Source organism: Chanos chanos, chromosome 16 (assembly GCF_902362185.1).
Source record: "Chanos chanos chromosome 16, fChaCha1.1, whole genome shotgun sequence".
In the NCBI taxonomy this organism is placed as follows: domain Eukaryota; kingdom Metazoa; phylum Chordata; class Actinopteri; order Gonorynchiformes; family Chanidae; genus Chanos; species Chanos chanos.
In genome coordinates this window covers 2,986,812-3,006,310 of record NC_044510.1, presented here as the reverse complement: position 1 = coordinate 3,006,310, position 19,499 = coordinate 2,986,812, and the positions used below count along the sequence as shown (strand labels likewise).

General features: G+C 41.7%; 1 protein-coding gene and 4 non-coding genes across 6 annotated transcripts; all 5 read right to left on the bottom strand.

The window, feature by feature from the left end:
• Nucleotides 1–1,129: 1,129 nt before the first annotated feature.
• On the bottom strand, nucleotides 1,130–10,204 carry LOC115829400 (NEDD4 family-interacting protein 1-like). 2 transcript variants are annotated; one of them, XM_030793499.1, is made up of 8 exons: nucleotides 10,059–10,204; nucleotides 7,140–7,227; nucleotides 6,900–7,039; nucleotides 5,836–5,923; nucleotides 5,171–5,295; nucleotides 4,923–4,989; nucleotides 2,179–2,284; nucleotides 1,130–1,757 (listed from the first exon to the last, which is right to left on the bottom strand). In XM_030793499.1, exons 1-7 carry the CDS (start codon nucleotides 10,086–10,088, stop codon nucleotides 2,181–2,183), a joined length of 642 nt encoding a protein of 213 aa, XP_030649359.1. In that variant the 5' UTR covers nucleotides 10,089–10,204; the 3' UTR covers nucleotides 1,130–1,757; nucleotides 2,179–2,180. The 2 variants fall into 2 exon arrangements, with proteins under 2 accessions (XP_030649359.1, XP_030649360.1); XM_030793500.1 differs by having other exon boundaries at nucleotides 6,909–7,039.
• Nucleotides 10,205–12,906: 2,702 nt separating this feature from the next.
• On the bottom strand, nucleotides 12,907–12,978 carry trnaq-uug (transfer RNA glutamine (anticodon UUG)). The gene has a single exon. It is a non-coding gene; the product is annotated as a tRNA-Gln (tRNA).
• A 714-nt stretch (nucleotides 12,979–13,692) lies between these two features.
• Nucleotides 13,693–13,764, bottom strand: trnaq-uug (transfer RNA glutamine (anticodon UUG)). The gene has a single exon. It is a non-coding gene; the product is annotated as a tRNA-Gln (tRNA).
• A 609-nt stretch (nucleotides 13,765–14,373) lies between these two features.
• trnaq-uug (transfer RNA glutamine (anticodon UUG)) lies at nucleotides 14,374–14,445 on the bottom strand. Its single transcript has one exon. It is a non-coding gene; the product is annotated as a tRNA-Gln (tRNA).
• A 1,413-nt stretch (nucleotides 14,446–15,858) lies between these two features.
• trnae-uuc (transfer RNA glutamic acid (anticodon UUC)) lies at nucleotides 15,859–15,930 on the bottom strand. The gene has a single exon. It is a non-coding gene; the product is annotated as a tRNA-Glu (tRNA).
• Between the last annotated feature and the right edge of the window lie 3,569 nt (nucleotides 15,931–19,499).

Genomic DNA, 19,499 nt, shown 5'->3' with positions numbered 1-19,499 from the left:
ATTCAGAAAACAGTTTAAAGAGGGCTGAAGACCGTGCAATGGGTTACTAATCCAATTAAAACGGCTGATTTAACCCATATTCATCTGAATGAATTATAGACAGGTGTGTCATATTTGTCTTCAGCAATGAAGCAAAGCTAAAACCATAACAATGACTGGGTATGACTAATGACTTTTTTTTATATATAAAAGGTATAAATCCTAAAATCCTGTGCTGACTTCACCAATGCAGAGATGACATCATTTGAAACAAACACACATTTCAGTAAGAGATCACCAGCCAGGTGGAGAAACAACACAATTCCAGGTAAGTGTGTCTGAATTCATCCAGCGAGGAACCCTTGCCCCATACCTTAAGTTTGGACTTGAATTTGGGGGGGTGGGGATGACAAAAAAAAAGAGAGAAAGAGAGAGAGAAACCCAGCGGAGACATTTAATAGCAGTTTTATTTACAGACGCGTATACACGTGCACATCAACTGGACCGTATGATCCGTTATGCAGTTTGGGAAAAGACGTGAATCAGATCATATTTCCACCGCTGGGGTGAAAATCAAAAGGGACGAGAAAAACAAGCCACAGCAAATCATGCACGGACAGACACGGAAAGCTCAGAGTTTTCCTTTTTCGGTGTCCGTTACAAGACGTGGGGAGTGATTATCCAGACGAAGAATGTCTTTAAACAGCTGTTACACGCCATGATATTCTCAAATGTATTGTACTGTAAAAATGTTCATTTGTTCAGAACCTCTTAATTTCTTGATTGAATTAAGGAAACATAATTTTATTATGTAAGAAGCATGGCGTCACATAAGAGGGCCCTTTATTATTTGAGCCTGAAGCTGGATTTGGACTGTTCAGATTATTTAATGTTTAAAACTATATTTTTATATATATGTTTATCATCACCTGAAACCTAATTTGGAGTGGCTTTGTGGCTTTCATCTGCCAGTTAAGTGCACCTAAAAGTAATGTTTCACAATCTGTGCTACAATAACCATCTGCATTTACAGGGCCTTCATTTCTAAAAACAAACAAAACAAAACAAAAACACAACCACCACCCCCCCCCCCCCCGAAAAACAAACAAACAAAAAAAATGACATTTAAAAATAAAATAATTCATACCGTTTGAACCACATCAAAGATAACTTCATAGAAAGAACAATTTTAAACATCTTGCATGGAGACAGCTTGAGAGGAAGAAGAAAAAAACAAAAAAAACAAAAAGCACCGCTTTAAATGGACTTCAAATCGTGGTGCCATTCAAAGCACAGTCCGAATCAGGAAAAGTGGAACCAGCAGCATGTTTAACATCACTGAAAAAAAAACAAAAAAACAAAGGAGGAAAGAGGACAGCGAGAAAAAAGAAACACAAGACTGCCCCCTATAGGCTAACAGGGACCAGTGCATGCTGTAACTACAAACAAATACCTCATATATGTGTATATATATAAGGCATTATCTGATACATCACAAATTCTGATTGCAATAGCATATGACGTTACCCACTAATGATTTAATGTCAGCATCCACTAGAAACATAGAAAGGGTCGTGTGTCGTTATCCACTAAAGGAAGTTCTCCAATACAGATTAAAAAAAAAAAAATCATTCTCTTTCCATCTTCTGATGAAACTCTGGGGTCAAAGTGTGCTGATTACAGATGAAAGTTTATTCTCTCGTTTTTTTTTCTTTAAATACGTATTGATTCTGTCGTATCCAAGGCTGAATGCTGGCCAGGACCTTGGTATGTTGAAACTGAAACGCAGCAGAAAAGAAACATTAATCAGTTAATTCATTAATTATGTCCATCCTGTACTCCAAAAGCAAGATAGATCACAATTTATAAACTACATGGGATGTGAACGGAGGCGTCCAAAAAAAAGCTTTCACAAAAAGCTACGCAGCAAAATACCGTTATGTTTTATCATTATGCTAATCTGGTAAAAAAATATTCCTATAATTCCAAAACAAACTATCCCTAGTTTCTCTAGACCCTCTGTGTAAGTGCTAATATTCACCATTTTTGTTTACATTTGATAAGTTGCTAATCAATATGTAGCTTATCTCAAAAGGCCTATGGGATTTTCCCGGGGGGGAAAAGAAAACTACAGACATGTAAAACAGAGAACGTCTTAGAGAAGTCAACTGTAACAGTAACGGCACTAATCTCTGACACCTTTAATAGATGAAGAGGACTCGAGTCCGCGGCAGAGTGGAGAGGGAGTCAGCCATTTTGCGGATCTTGGCGTAATTGATGAATCCCCTGAGGAAGAGGAGGAAACCTGGGGAAGAGAAAGACTCCTTATAACTCACCATCTTCTAAACACCACACTCTGCTCTCCCCTTACTCCTGCTCTCCCCTTACTCCTGTTCTCCATTCTCATTCTTAAATGACTGTTCTTTTTTTCTTCTTCCATTTTTTGTGAGCGAGTTAATACTTCCCTTTTGTCAACTGGCTGACTGACAATTCATAGACAGGCAGGCAGACACACAGATCCACATGCATACAGTGTATCTAGTGTAGCACGTATGTGATGAGAGCCTGAAAATAACACGTTTGTTTGGTTTGTTCCTTCATTTAATTTTAAATCCCATTCACCAAAAAAGAATAATGCAGTAATGATTCAGTTCACAGTAAATGAGCTGAAATAACTAGGCAGGTTATTTTGGGCAGGTGGATGTCAGGACACAATGTAAATTCCCTAGAAAAGCGAGAACCTGTCAAAAACTGAAGAAAACAAAAATGATTATGAGGATATGTTGTGCATCAAAGCTCCCTAACAAATCTCGGTTTGTTCAAATCTCGGGCTTTGCAGTGGGACTGATGGACAGTCCTGACGGTGTTGGTAAGGGCTTTGCCCAAACAGACCTGCCCTTGCTACACCAACGAGAACGTCCAACTGGTAACTGCAGTCAAATCAAAGCAATCTGTGACCTAGACAGAGTTAGTCAAGAACTATGCAGTGGTTCAATTTCCTCCAATTAACTGCCAGTATAATCCTTAAGGGACTGGTTAAATGGTAACTTATTGATTAAATGGTTCATTTAGAATTACCATGTGAAACTGGTAAACTGGTAATTCACTACAGCCAACCCATCCGTTAGCAGGGCGTCTACAGGGCAGAGTCTTCACTGTGTCAGTATCGCGATGTTTAAAATAAAAGCTATAACTGTGTAGGTCTATCAGATAACTGTGTCAGTCATGTGGTCCTGTGAATCAGCTAAACAAAGCTTGTCTCCATTTCAGCTTTGTCTCTGTCACCATCAGCATACATCACTCCCTTCCACGTTTACGGTTTCACTCTAAAAGCCTTTTTAGCACTGATTTAAATGGGCTGGAGAGCAAGTGATAAAAAAAGAAAGAAAGAAAAATTCCACCGTGGGCCATCCGTGGCACTGTCATTTTCACTTTAACCCTGAGGTTTAACTCCACCACACACATCACTTTTCCTGTCTCCTCAGCAGTTCACACCTTTCCAAATCCTTTTTTCCTCTCAAAGTCGCTGTGACAAACAACCCACGTTAGTTTGAATCCTGCTCTGATCGTAATCTGCCGATATGTCTGTTTTCTACACGTTTATATCTATACGTAGCCCCTCTGTTTATGTTCTGCACGTTTATATCTATACGTAGCCCCTCTGTTTATGTTCTGCACGTTTATATCTATAAGTAGCCCCTCTGTTTATGTTCTGCACATTTATATCTATAGGTAGCCCCTATGTTCATGTTCTGCACGTTTATATCTATACGTAGCCCCTCTGTTTATGTTCTGCACGTTTATATCTTTAAGTAGCCCCTCTGTTTATGTTCTGCACATTTATATCTATAGGTAGCCCCTATGTTCATGTTCTGCACGTTTATATCTATACGTAGCCCCTCTGTTTATGTTCTGCACGTTTATATCTATAAGTAGCTTACACATTCATGTTCTGCATGTCTAAGCCTGTAACTTGGCTGCATGTTTATATTACATTATATGAACACGGGTACACAAAATATGAGAGAAACACAGGATGAGGTCGGAGAACCTCTGAAATGCATTATTTGGATGTAGAGCTCCAGGGAAACCAAGAACCAGAAACACCCACCACAGCCTGTACTGCCCAACGGTATCATCCAGGGGTGTAACGGTACGTGTATTCGTCCCGAACCGTCACCGCACGTACCGTACGGTTCGGTGCATGCGGTCGAACGGAGAATACACGGTAGCCTGCGTGCGAAGACTGATGAACGTAATACGGAACCAAACTTCACAAGCGCGAGTCTCTCATTTCACTCTCTCACTGTTGGTTTGTTCTCTTCTCTCTAAGATTTGGGATCTGACTGTGGTGCAAATATATGACGACATAAGTTTTCAAGGACCTTATGTCCCTGTTTACCGGTACATTGTAATAAGAAGTAAAACGTATTTGTTAATGAATGAAAGACGGCAATGCTGGCTGTCAACAGCCTTCGATCGGTTACACGCTGCTGTAGGCGGCCATGTGCGGTTGTGACGTCACAAACACGCGGAATTCCGAATGGGCTGTAGAGCGGCTTGTTTTCTACACATAGATCGTACAGCTGCAGGAGGAGGGTGTATGTTTTCATACTTTGACAATGTTTCCATAGCACATTGATCTCAGTGCAAGGAGAGGAAAGGGCAAAAAAAACTGGTGATTTCCATTCTATGGCTCCTTTACTGCACTACAGCCTGTACCAAGTCTCTTGGGGAGGACATACGACACGAGGTGGAACAAACTGTAACTTGCACTACTGTCTGTTCAAAATAAACGAAAGAAACCTAGCCTTATGCATTTGAGGGGTTTTGTCCCGTTTTTTTCCCCCGTTGTGCCGAACTCGTACCGCCAAAACCGTGGTGTGAACCGTACCGTGGCTTCTGTGTACCGTTACCCTCCCCAATATCATCTGAATACTTACCAAGAACCAGGAACACCCACCACAGCCAGTACTGCCCATCAAAGTAGCCAGGGAAATACGTGGAAAACTGCAAAAGAGGACAGACAGGTCTGATGAAACCATCCGCTGGTTCATACAAACCATGACTTTTAAACGAAGAGCTCAACGGGATATCGTTTGACAGAACTCAGTGTGTGAAGAATGTGGGGTGGGGGGGGGGGGGGGGGGGGGGGGTTCTGTTTTAGAAAGCAGAGGGGCAGAAATCGTACTCTGACGATCAGGATCCACTTGATGAGAGACAGGCCGAAGCCAGAGATAGCTCCGTAGCGACCTGCAGCGGAGGTGGTGAGACAGAAGGACAGGAAGAACCCGATCCAGTTGAAAAGGAATGCCACTAAAAGTGAAGAAAAAACACGAGAGGAAAAACATTAAAAGTTTAAAAAAACAAAAACAAAACCACACAGTATGACTGAGAAGAAAGTTATGAAGATGCCAATTATAACAAAGTTTATAAAAGCTGACTGTTAACTCTATTAATTGAATTCCTTTTGTTTTCTCCACACAAGAACAGGAATTTATAGTTTTCTTAACGCTTTACAAACAAATAAATTAAAACACTTCATCAGTGAGAGACATAGTGAAGATATGAATATTTACTGAATTTACCAAAACTGTATTGTAAATTATTTCAAAATCATTTCAAATAGTTTTACATATAAAACAGTCTTCCAAACATTTATCAGATTCATTATACTTGTAAACTAAAAACATATGATCATTGTATGTATCTCACCTTTAAGAAGCTCCTTTAAAAGACCTTTATTACATTTAGCTTGCAAAAATGTCTTATCAATCTATCCATTTTAAAATAAATATAAAAAACAAACCAACAAACAAACGAATTTCATTCCCGATTTCATTCCTGTTCACTTACTGAAGAATGTCAGCATGAAAATTCCATCACTCCCTATTCTCAGCTGATCCGCATCCTCAAAGTCCTCCCTCGTCACAAAGTCATCATCCTGCAGAGAGGAAAAGACAGAGAGACATAAACACAGGGGAACCCGCGGTGCATGTCTAAAAGACCAGTCTGTAATACCTAGCAGGTCACTTCTAGCTACTCTTAGCTATTCAAGCATTTCCATTTAAGGGAGAACAAATATCGTAAGGTGACAAAGAGCTCTGTTGAATTGAGGAAAAACTGAATGAAATTCATCCTGTCTGACACCAGACCTAAGAAATATTTTCACAGTCTACCAACAACTAAACAGTTCAGCAGCTGCCAATCAACACCGCAACGTTTAGCTCAGAACTGTGTTGAGTCCTCACCGGCTTGACTGTAGCTCTCAATATACTTTACACAACTCTACACAGATAGCAAAACAGATTACGCAATACTACAGTAAATCTTTACCACAGCTGGGAAGCTGAAAAACTGTGAAAATGTTTCTAGGGGGATTTTAAGATACATCTCGCCTACGTGAAACAACTTCACACACTTCCACACTCTTACAGTACCTCCAGTGCACAGGCAGTTACATCATCAAAAGTGGTCAGTCGTTCCCTTTGCTGGACGCAAGCAGTGTGTGATAAGAAAACACAGGCACGGGCGTAAGGACATGGCGAATTCCTCCCTGGGCATTTCTGATTGGCTGGAGCTAAGTGGAACCGCTAAACATTTTTCCAAATTCGGATTTCTAAATCTAATCTTTTTTTTTTTTTGGGACAATTCTTACGTTAGGTATATTTGGCTGCTGAAGAGGTTATGTATTGACCTCTTAGGCCAGAATATTCATCTCTAGATTTAAATTTTTAAAAAACTATCAGGTATTGCTAACAGCCTTGACTGGCATAATTTGGAGGACAATGATCTGGCTTGTATTTTAACCAAAAACAATAGGGGTTGTCAGTTTGACCACGATAAGTGACCACTATCTACGGTGTGAACGGGTTTTTGCTCCCCACCACCCCAGCCCTGAAGTATATTAGCAAACGTACACTACTCACTCTTCCCGCCACCAGCGGCACCGTGGCCTCTGCCTTCGTCCTCTCGGCTTCGTCGTAGGACGGCAAGGATGTGGCGACGTTATAGGAGGGCGGCTTCGGAAACACCCCGTCTTCTTTGTAATCAAAGTAAGCTGCACATTAGATGGCACAAGGGCATACGTGAGTGGGCCTGTCTGGAGCAAAGCAGTACGTGTGGGAATATCTATTCATTCTGTCTGCACTGATGCTCACCTGTGTTGTCAGCTGCAATGCTGCTGTAGGGAGGCGGGGCATCGCTGGTAGCCTGGGAACTGTCATCAGGTTCCTCCTCATTGGGCAGCTGAAAGAGGGAGGAGCCAAAAAGATTGGTAAGTGAACAAAGAGGACGGGTAAAATATCTTGTAAAAACCCTTGACAAACGGATACATACCGCTGAGTTGCCAAAGAACACAGTAAGAATACTGCAGATTTAATGTGGGAACGTTCAAAGCCAATTATTTTAAAATGAATCCACAGGCTTTTGTCCACCGTAAAACGAGTGTTTCTTTTTATTATTCGCCTAATGTATTTCCATTTGTTTCGGTCATAGATCAAATTTTTGTGTATTACCAACGATATTTTACTGCTTATACAGTATGTTATACAGTAAATTATTTTGCTACGTGGTTTCAGTCATGACTGACATCCTTTTCACTCCACTGGTGGCGCTAACTTTTCTAGGCTGGGCTCTCCATCATAATCTGATTGTACAAAACATTAGTTGAGGTGTGGCCAATCAATCTAGAGGCCTAATCTTCACCGAAAAACCCCTGTTTTGTTTATTTGCATTGATATAATACAATGAATTTTGACCATAAAATAAAAACAATGCCCACAGACAGAAATGTTGTTTAACAATGAATTTGCACTCACTTTGCTTTACGCAGAAGACCAACGGTAAAGGGCATTATTGGCCCAAAGTGAGTAAACACAGACCGAAACCCTGGAATCTGAAGCACCAAGGACTAAAAGTGTTGTTCACGTAATAAAGAGAGATTATCTTTGTCTCGTGTAAACCAGTCATGGTCTGACTGAGTTCAAAGTTCCCGCATTTCTATCCAATAAAAACTACCCACAATCTCTACTAAGAATAACTGAATTAGCTTTAACTACTCATTGCAAGAGTGCTGTCCCTGTAAAAAGGAGCTCTCTAAAAGGACACTCCCTTCCAGCCCGCCCCCCCGCGTCTGCTCCACATGACTCAGCCAGTCCAAGCTCTCATGAGCATCTGAACACAACCATTAGAAGACAGACAGATAGATAACGACAGGACCAAACTTCTGTAGGACAGCAGACCTCTTATGTGAATGAAAGGTATAAGTCAGAAGTTTGGTAAGAGCTAAAAAGCTAAGTCTTCCATAACAGCATTCAACAAGTCGATGTTCTGCCGACACGACTTATAATCAGTCACATGACCTGCTGGTTTACAGTACAGTCATGTGATTTTGACCCATTTGACAGATACACATACAAAATGCTTAGTCAGCTAATTTGATGCACACTCAATGACAGACTGACCGTCTTGTGATCACCGTGACAACAACCTATAACAACAAAGTAAAGGTACAGCTTTCAAATTAGCCATTTCAAATGGGCTTAGGAGTCTTCTGAGGTCCAAGGGACAGGCCCACAGTGCTGTATATAGCTTTTCTATTCATTAAGCCAACATATCAATATGGATTCGCATAGAAATCAAATGGTCTGTGTGGTATCCTGATACAAACAAAAAACAAAACCAAACAAACAAAAACATTAAGTATAAACACGCAAAGTCATTTAAGCCTCCTGTCCACTGAATATCAAGTGTCTTCAGAACGCAGTTACCACTGTCATTCAACACTTTTCCGCAGAGAAGAAATTACTTTCAAAGTAGAACAATTTAGCCTGATTAAGTTACATTTTTAAAACAGACTTATCTAAGGAGAAATGTATACACAAACGCGGTAAGCACATTAAGTCCAGACGGTGTCTTTACTGTGCTAAATGCTAAGATGTACGGACACCTGTTTGAATAATAGGAAATTCTCATTTCAAATCGATCATGTAATCTAGCACATCGAAACATCGTGGTTATGCGTACTATTTTATATAACTTGGCTTAAACAGCCCGTAAGTCTTCCATATCACTGATTTAATACTATACAAATGTTTAGGACCTTGCTTATCACTCATGCTTTCAATTTCATTATCGCTCTTAACAATTTGGCGTCAATGAACTCATCATTGGCCAGCACGGGCGATGTACAGAGATGCTGCGGATTTGATCATTATGTAAATACTACTACTAATAATAACAGAAATCAGGCAAACAGTAACGGATAACAATCCGCTGGGACGGGTACACTTGACCACTCCCAATAAATAGTAAGAGTTGGCTAATCAGCCTGGATTAGCCGACAACGGATACCAGTCCTGGCCACCCTACAGTAAACCTGGTTATGTTAAATGGATAGTTCTGTGACTAACTGGCTAAATCATAGCAGTCCTGCCTCGCTATATTTAAACTAATACTGGTCGATATACGTGCTACATAGAAGCTTTCTATACGCCCAATTAGCTAGGTTATCACACCGGATTTGATGCTACCGTTAGCCAATTAGGCATTTCCTAGCAGAGCTAACTACACATAGCAAGATTCGACAAACGTTGAACATTCAAAACGCAAATCTGACGCACAGACAAAATGTGTTTTATTCACTACTCAAATGAACGTTAGAACGTTTGGATATATATGAGACAGAAGCAAACAAAATAACCCGTGCCTTACTGGTGATCGCTGTAACATCTGAAAATCACTTAGTCTTTGCTGCGAGACTTCAAGAAGGCTGTAAGGTATTGCGTTCGAAAACATAAGCAATATAAGCAATATACTGGCAAACTGAATAAGTAGGACGGATGTCCCTGTAATTGCAGCGAATTTTAACTAATGTATTTAGTTACTACTATCATTATGATTTAGGAGACTTCGTTGTTTAAAGGGGCCAACTGACAAGAGATTAAAAAAGGAGAGAAAAAAAAACAATGAGGCCTACAACGCCAGGCACCGTCGGTATTTCTCAGTAACTTAGGCCGTCACCGTTCTATGGTCTACGTTTTTAGCTGTATTTGTGTACTACACAAAATTTCACTCACCTGATGATATCTTCCACTTGGCTCAGCCATTCTGATGTAAAGAAACTCAGAAGACTCCAAAAGGGCGAAAAAAGCACCAGTGGAAATATATGAATGAGATTATATAACCAGGCTATTAACTGTATTCGGGACGATATCTGGTCCAAGTCCCTCTCTTGATCTTTCCGTTCGTTTCCTGCGACGTCATGGGTAAAAATTCGAAGCATATTGCCCCCTAGAGGGAGCTCGCAAGAGAGGCATCAGTGGACGATTTACTGACATCTGCTGGCCAACAATATGTAGTGCATCCTTTACCGACTTCGAGACTGGGGCAATTACCTGTTGCGATGAATGAGTTTTTCTTTTCCTCATGAAAATTTGAAGTGTTTTCAATCGCTATACTACTACTACTACTACTACTACTAATCATAATAATAATATTAATATTAATAATGATGATGATGATGATGATAATAAATGTATGCTGAGTTATGAGAAAAAACGTCTGATATCACTATCAGTTACCACTCAATATGCAAAGCAATCCATCTGTCCATCTCCCAAACCTCTGCTTGGTCCCAAGCACCCTCTCCTAAACCGCCTCTAAATTCTTCTCATGGCAACTCGTTGCAGTTAATGTGATATGCATTGCAGCAACAAAGAGAAAAAAAAGAAAAAACATGTTCTTCTAAATAAAACCATCCATTATTTTATTAATTTAAAAAATGTTATACTTTCACAGACATCCTTTCTTGACTGGGTTCTAGTTTAGGACCTGCAGCAGGTCTAACATCAGTTGAGGTCAAGTAAGAAAGGGCTCAATATGTATGCCATCACCTTTGGCAAGATCTTACTGCAGCCCAGAAAAAACAGAACTGCTCAACCATATGGGAACCTTACACACAGTCAAGAACCATGCCACACGTCTGATGGGCTTATGCTCATCAGACAGCCTGCATGGGCCAAAGGGATCCCAGCCATGGTGCAGACCACACCTTGGAGAAGCATCTGGGAAGCTCCACAAGGTAAGAGGCTAAAGCATATAAGCCCAGGTAAAGGCTTAGATGTTGCAGTTCTTATGTCTGGTGGGACACAATTGAAGGCAATGTGTTTCTTTAAGATGACAAGAGCTTTGTAGCAGTATCTGTGTACAAGAAGACAGTGGCTTTCACCAGACAAGGTATCTGAGAGGGGATGGACTGGTGATCCATCCTTGTCAGTGAGACTGTCTCCCAATTAAATGGAGCATGTGCTGGACACCACCCCCAAAAGCGGCTTTTGGAAAATCTCCTGGCAGTGCATGGAGAATCTGTCTCACTGTACTTTGGGAGGGCTCATAGACAGCAATGATTGAATAGCTTTCTGCATACTGTGCAAGAGTTGAAATTTGTAAAATGTGTTTGGGTGTGTTTGGCACTCTGTTTCTCTTGGGAAGTGTCGTGGCTAGGAGGTCTTCTGTTAATCTTGTTAAAGGAAGCAAGACATACTTACACAAGCCTGTCTCACTCATTTGAAACACAGATGCTGTAGCAGCCCACAGTATGTTTCTTCTCAGTCCTCCAGCCCGTTGAAGGAACACTCAGTCAAACTGACCAAATCACTTTGGAGCCAAACTAGGTCTGGTTAGTAGAGGATGCCCCAGCTGGCACGTGACCGACCTTCAACGTTGAAATGGGGTTGCAATAATGTCAGTTGTTGTTTCAATGTTGAAAAAACATTGAAACAAGGTTTAATGTTAATGGTTGTAAAAATGTTAACACAATACTTATAAGTCGGCGTTGAAATTTTGACGTTAAAAGATCTGTACATTGAATCGATATAATGTCTTCAACAACAAGCATCATATTTATTCAGGAAAGTGCCACAATACCTTTTTCCAGGGAGTCTCATTTGATCACATTCAAGCTTTACTACTGACTTATTTAGATTTGTTTATTTTTGTGTTTATAGTATAGGGACAGTAGTATTGCAAGTTACACACAGCAAGTTGCATTACATATAATAATTGCATTGAAAACATATGACATGTACAGTAAATTCCTGAGTCAGACAGTATTGTCATGTTGATCCAATTGCAAACTAGGTTATAATATTGTAGCGTCAGAGGGTGGTCGTTGGCCCCACCTTTTGCTCTTTTGGGCAAGTTTCACTGTTTGTTTGTTGATAAACATGTTTGAAGTGGATGTGTGATGGGAGATGTTTACTGGTGTTTTTGGGATATCTGTTTCTATGTTTTAAGTTTTTATGTTACATATAGTAATTTGGGACGTCACCATTTTGGTGAAGTGTAGCCAGAGATATCAGGATGGTTGTTCTGTTTGTAAATGAAACAGCTAATTTTCAATCAAGAGTCTAGGCCATCATTTTTCCTTTATTGTATATATTGTGCTTCCTGAGTGTGTGACGATCATCACACAGCATCACACTGTAATGTAGTTACTTATACAATAAATTCAATTCAAACAAAAATACAATCCAATCTCTAGTATAATGCTCTCTGGTATAATCTCTGGTAATGCTTTATAGAAACATGTTGGTACAGCATTGGGATATCGATGTGTAGTTTCAATACCAACACTTAATTCACTGTTGTCACAACACCTTCACCCATGTTGAAAAGTAACACGTTGAAATGACATTGCGAAATCAATGATGATTCAATTTTCAAAATCAATACTAAATTCTACGTTAATTCATCGTCGACGCAAGACCTTATATTCACCAATGTTGAAAAGACATTAAAATGATGTCTTGATATCAATGGGTTGGCGTGTGGTGTCTGAAAAGAGCCTTTGGTGCCTATCGTATTGGGACAAGAGTGCATGTTTCCTTGTACGAGGCTGGGCCAAACACAGCAGAAAGTTGGCAAAGGTTCCACCGAGATTTGAACTCGGATCGCTGGATTCAAAGTCCAGAGTGCTAACCATTACACCATGGAACCACCTACTGCCCCACAGTGGGGCTGCTGTCATTTTTTTGCTCTGCATGGCACCATTGAAGCATCCACAGGGCTGGACATTGCTTAAGAGGCCATGGCCTTATCCATTGGGTCACTGGGGCTGGATTGCCCCCTCCTCCCCGTAGTCAACCAGAAAAGGTCAGCCATCAGCTGAAACCCACGATAACATAGTGACTCCTGACACATCATGTCTTTTACCCCTCCAAATTTTTCTTTCTGGCCAAACCCCCTTAACTAAAGAGCTAAAATCTCAGCCAGCGGAGTAGGCTCTGACAGACAGGCCTGGGCCGACAGCGCAATGGCTGCTGAGGTGACGTGTCTGAGTTTCCACATGTGATCATGAGACAAATTGGAAGCAGAGCCCACGCCAACAACTGCTCTCTTTATGGTTAGTGGGAGCTCCCACTTCCAATATATTTGACTGTGCCTCTATATACTGACATGTAGGGAAACATTAGCCAGTTCCAGAAACATCTTGTCTGGGTTGGCGTGTGGTGTCTGAAAAGAGCCTTTAGTGCCTATCGTATTGGGACAGGAGTGCAAGTTTCCTAGTATGAGGCTGGGCCAAAATGTGACCCATTCAGCAACAGGTCAAGAGAAAGCCCTCCACATGTATTTGTTTCTGTCACTTAAAGTTGGCAGAGCAGCTGGAGGAACAACTGGAATAGCACACCAATCACAGCGGAAAGTTGGTAAAGGTCCCACTGAGATTTGAACTCGGATCGCTGGATTCAAAGTCCAGAGTGCTAACCATTACACCATGGAACCACCTACTGCCCCACAGTGGGGCTGCTGTCATTTTTGTGCTCTGCATGGCACCATTGAAGCATCCACAGGGCTGGACATTGCTTAAGAGGCCATGGCCTTATCCATTGGGTCACTGGGGCTGGATTGCCCCCTCCTCCTCCCCGTAGTCAACCAGAATAGGTTAGCCATCAGCTGAAACCCACGATAACATAGTGACTCCTGACACATTATGTCTTTTACCCCTCCAAATTTTTCTTTCTGGCCAAACCCCCTTAACTAAAGAGCTAAAATCTCAGCCAGCGGAGTAGGCTCTGACAGACAGGCCTGGGCCGACAGCGCCGTGGCTGCTGAAGTGACGTGTCTGAGTTTCCACATGTGATCATGAGACAAATTGGAAGCAGAGCCCACGCCAACAACTGCTCTCTTTATGCTTAGTGGGAGCTCCCACTTTCAATATATTTGACTCTGCCTCTATATACTGACATGTAGGGAAACATTAGCCAGTTCCAGAAACATCTTGTCTGGGTTGGCGTGTGGTGTCTGAAAAGAGCCTTTAGTGCCTATTGTATTGGGACAGGAGTGCAAGTCTCTTGCCACAAGGCTGGGCCAAGCACAACAGAAAGTTGGCAAAGGTTCCACCGAGATTTGAACTCGGATCGCTGGATTCAAAGTCCAGAGTGCTAACCATTACACCATGGAACCACCTACTGCCCCACAGTGGGGCTGCTGTCATTTTTGTGCTCTGCATGGCACCATTGAAGCATCCACAGGGCTGGACATTGCTTAAGAGGCCATGGCCTTATCCATTGGGTCACTGGGGCTGGATTGCCCCCTCCTCCTCCCCGTAGTCAACCAGAATAGGTTAGCCATCAGCTGAAACCCACGATAACATAGTGACTCCTGACACATTATGTCTTTTACCCCTCCAAATTTTTCTTTCTGGCCAAACCCCCTTAACTAAAGAGCTAAAATCTCAGCCAGCGGAGTAGGCTCTGACAGACAGGCCTGGGCCGACAGCGCAATGGCTGCTGAGGTGACGTGTCTGAGTTTCCACATGTGATCATGAGACAAATTGGAAGCAGAGCCCACGCCAACAACTGCTCTCTTTATGGTTAGCGGGAGCTCCCACTTCCAATATATTTGACTGTGCCTCTATATACTGACATGTAGGGAAACGTTAGCCAGTTCCAGAAACATCTTGTCTGGGTTGGCGTGTGGTGTCTGAAAAGAGCCTTTAGTGCCTATTGTATTGGGACAGGAGTGCAAGTCTCTTACCACAAGGCTGGGCCAAGCACAACAGAAAGTTGGCAAAGGTTCCACTGAGATTTGAACTCGGATCGCTGGATTCCAGAGTGCTAACCATTACACCATGGAACCACCTACCCTCACCACTGTACTTGTACCTTTACTTATACTTAAACGGTACACATATATGACATACTTATGTACTTATGTGACATTAAAAGATAAGTGTCTTACAATTGAGAATGCATGATTAAGTTAGTCGAGGATCCGTATATAGTACATTAAAGGCAAGTCTTTACAGAAACTGTAATTCAAAATATAAGGCAATTACCAAATCCAAAACATAAGGTATAGATGAGAATTCCAATAAACCATATCAGATTCACACATGGACACACAACCTATGGGACAGCAGAATGCAATGGCTTGGAAGGCATGAAAGGACACACAATACCTCATAGAGAAGTGATTGAGATAAATTCCTTTTTACACTGAGAGGTGATTTGTGAAATTAGTAACAGGTGGCAGTGGTGATCAAGTGAGGCAGAGCAAGACCAGACTGGGAGCTGGCTGAAAGCTTGTATGACAGAACTATCTGGTTATTTTCAGCATGCTGAATTCACAAGAATTGTGGTACTATCATGAACAGGGCTAGAGACTGGGTTCATGAGTAGTTAGCCAGAACTTTTAACAGGATGTAGGCCAGGGTATAGACACAGAAAACAGGCTGACACACAGGACTCACAGACAGGAACGGAGAGAATATAAGAACCAGGGAACAAGGGTGCTTGACACAGAGCAAGGCAAACAGGTAAACTGTGACTTCAAAAAGGTATCAGTGTAATCTGGCACTTATTTTGTGAAAATATCTTCCCATACCGGGAGTTGAACCCGGGCCGCCTGGGTGAAAACCAGGAATCCTAACCGCTAGACCATATGGGAGCCTTCTAAGAAATGAAAAGCCAGGCAAGATCAGGTGACACTGACCCGTTTCCTGTCCGCTTCTGGGACTCGGCCTGCACAGCTTGCAAGGGCTGAAGAGGTCCCAGCCAGTCCCAAACAGTTCTAGGGACTCATTAGGCGCTTTCGGACCAGACAGTTCTAGGGTCTTGTCGTGCCAATGGTATGAGGAAAATCTGGTTAATGGTTCACTGTGAATATTAGACTTAATACTAGTATCACTTTGCTGTAACCATAACCTTATTTTGGAACCTGAACCCAGTGAAATTGCAGATATTCTGAAAAACTCTATTTATAGCTCAGCGCTCTGAACACTGAACCTAGAAATTATTCTGAACACCTCTTCATTAGCCGTACATATAATAAATAACAGCATTAAAGTAGCAGGTACAATAATACTCTTCGAATTCAATATTTCTAGCTAACTAAGTTCCTGGATCACCACGTTCAGTAACTTGGAAATAACTTATCACGTACTCAAAGAGTAGGAATACAGACGTACACGTTTAATACAACGATCAAATTCAAACGATACAGAATGAATCTAATGTTGAATAAATTGGAAATCAGGTGGAATTAGGGCACATCCGCTCTACACACACATACAACAACATCTAAACTACTCACAAGAAGACAAACAATTAACGGTAGACAATATCCTCGTTACCTAAAGTACGTATGAACGAACAACTACGCGAGTATGAGGCGTTACTCGCGAGAAGGCACGCTTAACCAAAAGAACTACCTGAGTGATGTTCTAGTGGAGTTACTTACACACGAAAAGGGGTTGTGAGGAAGAGAGAGAGAAGGGATGAGGAAGAAGAAGAGCAGGCCCAGCCACGTTCAGGTATGAGAGACCGGAGTTACCGAGGTTGGCAGAAGGAGACCGTGAGCGAGACTTCGTGTCGGTGCCGGGAAAGTCTTTTAGCGTCGCGGATCTTCCGTAGCGGTGAGCCTAAGCCGATTCTTCGTGGAGACGAGCAGGACAGGGCGGACGGACTTACATTACGGCTGATACAACCGGAGCTCAACTGGAGCTGAACCTTAGCGCAGCTGAACTGAACTTTGGCGCAGCTGATCCGAACTGAACTGAGCTGTAGGATAGCAGAGAGTCTGGCCTTTTATCTGATTTGCAGACGGGGGGGTGCCGCTATCTTTTTGGGGGTGTCTCTACCTCCCGAGGTGATCTAGTCTCCCTCGCACCTAAACGTTATCAGCATTTGACCAAATGGTCTGGGGGTTGCTGCGCTAAAACATTGAGCCTGGCGTCTGTTAGGTGTTACAGTGAGTTGTTCTGCTTTGGTATGCATTGGTCCTGCTCGCAGGGGGCCTGAGCCAGACAGAGGGAACTGAGATCAAAGGGGATAGGGATAGAGAGGTAGAGTGGGGGTGATAGAAATAGATAGAGAAGGGTGAAAAAGAGGGAGAGAGTTTACATAACTGCAACTTTAATTACTAAGGAACACTTAAGGTTAACAAATGTCCTTTTCTTTCTGAAAGCTGCACAATGTCTGCCCGACAGTCTGATCTGAGAGGAACTACCCCCTGGGGAACTCTCCCTAGAACTACATACGTTCTTTTTTTCTGTTTGCATTCGTGCCGCCAGTAGGAACGCTGAAGTGACATAAGCTGGCCGACGGTGGTACTTCACACAGCTAACCAGGGTAGCTGCACAATTTTAAGTACAAATTTAGCAACTTTTAAGACTTTTTAAATACCTCTAAAAGGAAAAAAATAATACCATTACTGCGGCAAAAGAAATCGTCAAACCAGAATACAGTATATACAGTTATTGAGCTTTACTGAATTTAAATGACAGAAATATTGAGTGCACATTACATAACAAAACTGCCTTCTCATTAAAGAAAATAAAACTGTATGGCGATCATAGTAGTGCATTTATCATAGTAGTTTTCGGGTGCTAGAATAGCACTTGTGCCTGATGCAGCGTAGTGCTTTTGGTATTTGCCTTTTCCCCGCCGCAGCCCTCAAATTGTAAGCTGGATAAACACATTCTTCTTCTAAGTTAAAATGCCGATTACAGCCACACAAGCGGACACACAAGCAACGAACGAAGCTACCTCTTTAACATACTGACAAATAGATATTGGATGGCGCGGAAATGGTCATTGTAGTGGGATATAAAACACCGGTAAAATAAAACATAAAAACTGAACATGCCCCTTCTGCAATTCCAGAAATTTTAAGACATTTTTAGACCTGAATATCAAAAACTAAATTTAAGACACTTAAAGGCTTTTTGTTTTACACAGATTTTGAAAAATGGCTGTTGCAATCATTGTATACATACGTCTGGACCAATCGCCGTACACCTACGTCACAAGGTTCCTGTTTTGCTGCGAAAGTACCTACCCTGAAGAAGGAATGCTGAAGTGACATTTTACACAGTTTTTTAGTTAGCATGGAAGGAGAGCCTCCTGAGCTATAGAAAAGCTCTTAGTGCCGCTAGATCAATGTATCTTTCCACCCTAATTGAAGACAACAAAAATAATCCTAGATTTTTGTTTAATATCGTATCAAAACTAACTGGGAATAAGAGCACCTCGGAAACAGGCACACCATCAATTTTCAGTGGCGAAGCATTCATGAATTTTTTCAACAGCAAAATTGAAATTATCAGGCAAACAGTCCAGGCTATAAATTTTAAACCAGATAATTTGATCACTAACACTGTAGATAACAATATAACTATATCAGATCAGCGATTAGCATGTTTTACTCCCCTTCAGGCGACCGAATTAACCTCACTAATTTCTTCATCAAAATCACCAACTTGTGTACTAGGTCCCTTACCTACACGTTTCCTTAAGCAGATACTACTAGTAGTCATCGAACCGCTTCTAAAAATAATCAGTTTCTCCCTTAGCACTGGCTATGTACCTAAATCTTTTAAACTAGCAGTTATCAAACCCCTAATTAAAAAACCTGACCTTCACCCCTGTTTGTTTTCCAACTACAGGCCAATATCTAACCTCCCCTTTATCTCCAAGATCCTAGAAAGGGCTGTAGCACAGCAGTTATGCTCATACCTACATAAGAATAACATCCATGAAATGTATCAGTCAGGATTTAAGCCTCATCACAGCACAGAGACAGCACTGGTTAAAGTTGCAAATGACCTATTACTGGCCTCTGATCAGGGTTGTGTCTCCTTGCTTGTGCTGCTTGACCTCAGTACAGCCTTTGACACCATTGATCATACCATTCTCCCTGATAGACTAGAAAATGTTGTTGGAGTTAAGGGAACGGTCCTCTTATGGCTTAGGTCCTACTTGACTGATAGTTATCAGTTTGTTGATGTAAATGGTGACTTCTCTGCACATACTGAGGTAAAGTTTGGAGTCCCGCAAGGTTCTGTTTTAGGCACACTGCTTTTCTCTTTATATATGCTACCTCTAGGTAATATTATTCGTAAACACGGTATTAGCTTCCACTGCTATGCTGATGACACACAGTTGTATGTCTCAGCGAAGCCAGACGAGAGACACCAGCTTAACAAAATTGAGGAATGTCTATAGGATATTAGGCAC

What these genes read in the sequence shown, in the direction of transcription:
- LOC115829400 (XM_030793499.1), bottom strand. Translation starts at nt 10,088, where the DNA reads ATGGCTGAGCCAAGTGGAAGATATCATCAG. An exon ending in TTTCATGCTGACATTCTTCA is followed by an intron (nt 5,296 to 5,835) that starts GTAAGTGAACAG and finishes CTTCACTTTTAG; the next exon opens with TGGCATTCCTTTTCAACTGG. An exon ending in AGTGGATCCTGATCGTCAGA is followed by an intron (nt 4,990 to 5,170) that starts GTACGATTTCTG and finishes CCTCTTTTGCAG; the next exon opens with TTTTCCACGTATTTCCCTGG.